Genomic DNA, 4,712 nt, shown 5'->3' with positions numbered 1-4,712 from the left:
GCCGGACAAGCAGGTGTCTCCATTCCTTTCTATCTAAAGCGGCAGCAGCGCCCCAGGCGACAGCTGCTGTGGCCATTTGCCTGCCCAGGAACATGCCTCCACGCACACCATCCAGCAGCGCATGGGGAGCTTCCTTCTCGGACCCCCGCACGTGGGCGTCCCGGCTCTCGGTGCCGGCCATCGCCGCCGGCCAGAATAGCACGGGGGGAGGGGGGGGGACTGTGGACGCGGAGCCACTGCGTCCCCGAGAGGCGGCCGCACAGAGGCCCTGGGACGAGGCCCCCTCTGTGGCACGTCCGCTACCAAAAGAGCAGTGCCCCCTGAGCACGGTCACCCCCTTCCAGGACCCAGCCACAGACGGGCACCGCAGTCGCCTCTTCCCCTGGGAGGCCCCTATGGCCTCAGGAGCGGACAGGAGAGGAGCTGCTGGGACCGGCAGGTGGCGCGGGATGAGCCCAATCCTGGCACAGAGAACACCGAGCCTTTGCCACTGATGGGGGTGGGGGGGACCCCACGGGGGGCAGGGAGAGGCTTGAAGACAGACCCGCCTGAGGTGCAGCGAACAGCACGGCCCTGGAAGGTCAAATCACCCAGCTCCCCTCACACGCCCGCCCCTCGGGCCGCCTTTAGGCTCCGGGAGAACATGGGTGGAGAGCGCAGGGCTCACATGGTAGGAGCAGCAGCGTGGGGTGCAGGTGAGGGCAGTGCAGCCGCTGGCAGGGCCCAGGGCCCCCCCTGAGCCGGACTGGAGTCCTCAGGACACGGAGGAGAACACCCGTGTGGGGTCCTACATCGCCCTCTCCTGAGCTGGGCGACACCCTGCGCTTCACGGTGGGCCACAGCCCTCAGCCACGGGCGAGAGGAAGTTCCAGGGGCTCTGGCCACTGCCTGAGAGCTGGGGAGGGCACCCTGGACCGTCCAGGCACCTTGGAGCCCCCGGGAAGTGTCCTGTGGCCCCCCGCCTCGCACCGTGGGTTTCTGGCATCGGAGCGGACAGGGAGAATTCCCACGATCCCTGGCCCTGCTCTGGAGTCCCTGCTGCTCGCATCCCCGCCCCCATCGCGCCCGAGTTCAAAGGCCTGACAGAGCATGACTAAGTGGCGGCTGGGTAGACAGATGTGTGAGGCGCACACCTGTAATTTCTCCAGGGAGACACACATCTGGTATTTACGATGCAGACAGGAGTGGGGAGCGATGTAAGGTTGCATCCCCTCCTCCCCCCCTGCAAGGGAAAGACTGCCGGCCTCAACCTGGGTGTCTCCAAAATGCAGCAGCTGCCGCGGCCTCCCTCCCAGGATCAGGGAGGGCAGGCGAGGCTTTAAAGCAGTGACCAGCTCCTCGATGTTCCCTCAGGAAGACTGTCTGGGGCCCGGCCGTGTGGCTCAGTGGTGGAGCGTGGACCTGTGAGCCAGGAGGGCCCGGTCAGGGCACATGCCCCGTTTCAGGCTCGATCCCCCGTCGGGGGTGTGCAGGAGGCAGCCGGTCCATGTTGATGCGTTGATGTTTCTCTCTCTCAAATCAATTGAAAAAGAAGAAGAAGAGTGCTGGGTTCTGGTGAGAAACGGATCTCTCTCCTCAGCACTGCCCAGGGCCTGCTGCACAAAACAAGAAAAACAAAATGGGCCTCTGCTCTTTTCAGTCTGGTTTCCAGAGAAATCGTCCCCTAGCAACGCACTCCAGTGCCAGGAAACTTTTCAAAAGGCCACATTCCTGGCCTCCCTTTCAGCTCACTTTCCTTCCCCACTGCCAAGCGAGGCGGACGCAGCGCTGACCACCATCACCCAGCACCGCCCGGGAACCTGAAGTCTTCCCCGTTCTGCTTCCCAGCATTCATTCCCACGGCAGGTGCTCTCGCCCGGCCATGTTCGCGTCAATTCTTTTCTTCTTCCTCCTCTGCTTTCTCAATCACTTAACCCTCAGGCTGCCCAGCTGTGCCCAATCAGAAGGCACAAATCTGACCAATCAGACTGTGCAAATTTGGATTCCTCATTTGCATAGAAATGGACCCATCAGGGACCAGGCAGGACTGTTCTCTACAAGAGCCCCCCTCTCTGGTCTCCAGGTTTCCTACGGGCCTCGGTTCCCCCGTTTGCGCTGGTCGCTGGCAGTGATGTTTTGTCCATGGCAAAGGCCTCCTGCCCAGCACCACGATCAGACTCCACGGCGGTGCCTGTTGGCAGCGCGGATGCTCTGCAGCTGGATGGGCGAGCTGAGCGGCCTCCCCTTCACACAGGGAACAACGGGGTGGCCCACACTCAGCTACTTGGGATCTTGGACACCTCTGAACTCCCCAGGGGAACGGGCCTGGGTTGCCGTGAGGCGGTGAAGTGAAGGAACGCTGACAACACGGGACGGTGGGCAGAGACCTGAGCGTGGACGTGCCCGAGAGGGTGGCTTTCCAGCGCGTTTGGCCGCAGAGCCCGCTTCAAAGGAAACCTTGGGTGGAACTCCGCTCCCCACCCAGATGGGGGTGGGCTGCTCGGGGTGGGCGGGGGCAGAGGCAGGGGAGGCGCAGGGCCAGGGCCACCTCTCCTCGCTCCTCTCTCTCCCCCCACTGTCCACAGGGAGCTCTAGGCTTCCCGGGGCAGTTCCCACACTCGAGGGCAGAGGGTCATGGAGAGGCCCTGTGTTTACACACCACAGCCAGGGGAGGGCAACTCCACTCAGGCCCACAGAGCCACAGGCCAACGTATTTGTCTTTTTTGTTAAAAATATATTTTTATTGATTTCAGAGAGGAAGGGAGAGGGAGAGAGACACATCAATGATGAGAGAGAATCATGGATTGGCCGCCTCCTGCACGCCCCACACTGGGGATCGAGCCTGCGACCCGGGCCTGTGCCCTGACCGGAATGGAACCTGGTTCATAGGCCGATGCACACCCACTGAGCCCCGCCAGCTGGGCCATATTTGCCTATTGGTGGTCCCGCTACTGTTGTCTTTCTAGTCTGCCCCCGGCTTCTCAGCCTTGCTTTTCCTGCACGCATGTCCCTTATCCCGGGACGTTTTCGTAACACATCGCGGGTCTCTGTGGAGTAAGCGGTGTCTGGATGGCGCCCAGCTCAGAGGAGGGAGGCGGGCCTAGTCCACGGTGACAGGCAGCCCCAGGCCCGGCCCCGCCCACTCCTCTGAAAGGTGCGGGTGTCTCACTGAGTCATACCTGCCGGCTCGCAGCAGCCCCAGTGGGAACGAAAGGCGCTCCGGGTCCTTGGGACGAGCCTTAAAGATAGGGCTTGAGTACAGGAAGACTCTCCTCTCCCCCAACAACGAGAGGCGCTCTCGGCGCCACTTAGGAGCCGCAAACACGGACGTCCGATCAGTGCCCACGTCTCTAGCGCAGAAGAGCTTGGCTAAGTGAGATTCCGTGGACGCTTAAATGAAAACAGCCTGCTCCCTCACAAAACCACAGCTTTGCACACACGTGACGAAGGGCTATTAAAATCTCCTAGATTAGCGACAGAAGCATAAAACATATGCAGATTTCCTCAGTTTGAGAGACTCCAGAGAGAAAAAAACATCTGAAATTCAAACCATCAGAGTGTGCAGCTTTTCTGACTTTTACAGGAATACATTTACAGCTTGAGCGGGAAAGGCAGGGGAATATCTGAAGTCAGGGAGGCAGCTCTTCCTGTTTCAGGGAAAGGACAGTCGTGGAGAAGACGCTGGAAACGAGCTGTCGCTGACGGACTGCACTCGCTGATCTCTGCCCCTTGCGCTTGGCTCTGAGAAGAGCGGCGCCTTTCTTTCCGAATTTGAAGAATGGCACCAACGAGCTGTCCCCTTTAGGCCGGCGCACCCAACCCACGGCCGCCAGCAGCCCGCCGGAGGGAAGCCCACTCTTCACGTGTTTTAAATGGTTGGGAAAACACAGATATCCGGACACGGGAAGATTCTATGGAATTCAAATGTCAGTGCCCACAGGAACGCTCCCTGAACACAAGCGGGCCGCCCACTTCCCTCCGTGCGTGGCTGCTTGCCCACGACCACGGCAGGGCAGAGCAGGTGTGACCACGACTGCAGGGACCAGAAGCCGAAAACAGTTACACGACCGGCGCTTACAGACCCTGACCTACAGGACGACCCCTGACCTCCGAGACGAGCCCACCCGCAGCCCCTCTGCGTGTCCCGGGCCGCGTGGAGACCTACCTGGTGGAGATGGCGCAGGTGTGTGTCCAGGCGGCAGAGGCAGCAGGAGCAGCACCTGAGCAGGCACCTGGACCAGGCGTTCCGCTGCGGGTCAGGAGCAGAAGCAAAGGACAGAGTCAGGACCACCGGAGGGCAGGCGAGCGGCAGGCTCTGCGACTGCTTCTCCCGGAGCTCACACTCCCGGGGACGCCCTGCAGCAGCGCTCAGAGCCGAGAAACCCCCTGCTGCACACGCCACGGCCACGAGTTGTTATTATTATTATTATTATTGTTACTGACGACCGAGGTGTCTCCCTCGTGGACTCACATGTTAACCACTGTCACCCTCAACAGAAAGGGAAGTGGGTTCGCTCAGATGTGCTATCAAAGGTAACCCCTAGCCCCGACTTTGCGTAAAAACCTCTCTCCCTTCACCTCCCTCCAGTGTCTTCAATGAGAGGCTTTGCTTGATGCCGGGGTCCAGCCCCAGCAGGTCCAGGGGTCCCCAAAGGTGTGGACGGAGTCGGCGAAGAAGGAATGACACGGAGACAGCGTTCAGTTGATCAGCAGCAGCCTAGCCAGGATCTCTA

At 60.8% G+C, this 4,712-nt stretch overlaps 1 protein-coding gene across 1 annotated transcript in view; it reads right to left on the bottom strand.

Annotated features, from left to right (window-relative positions):
- Positions 1 to 4,712, bottom strand: part of SLC44A3 (solute carrier family 44 member 3) — a gene marked incomplete at its 5' end in the record, with an annotated part of 48,833 nt that overhangs the window by 5,706 nt on the left and 38,415 nt on the right. The window contains one exon of the mRNA XM_006762920.2: positions 4,145 to 4,228. Coding sequence (XP_006762983.2) covers positions 4,145 to 4,228 — 84 coding nt within the window. The remainder of the gene's footprint in view (positions 1 to 4,144; positions 4,229 to 4,712) is intronic.

The sequence above is a fragment of the Myotis davidii genome, unplaced genomic scaffold (assembly GCF_000327345.1).
Source record: "Myotis davidii unplaced genomic scaffold, ASM32734v1 scaffold217, whole genome shotgun sequence".
Taxonomy (NCBI): domain Eukaryota; kingdom Metazoa; phylum Chordata; class Mammalia; order Chiroptera; family Vespertilionidae; genus Myotis; species Myotis davidii.
The sequence above is the reverse complement of the archived record's forward strand: the minus strand, read 5'-3'. Positions and strand labels throughout refer to the sequence as shown.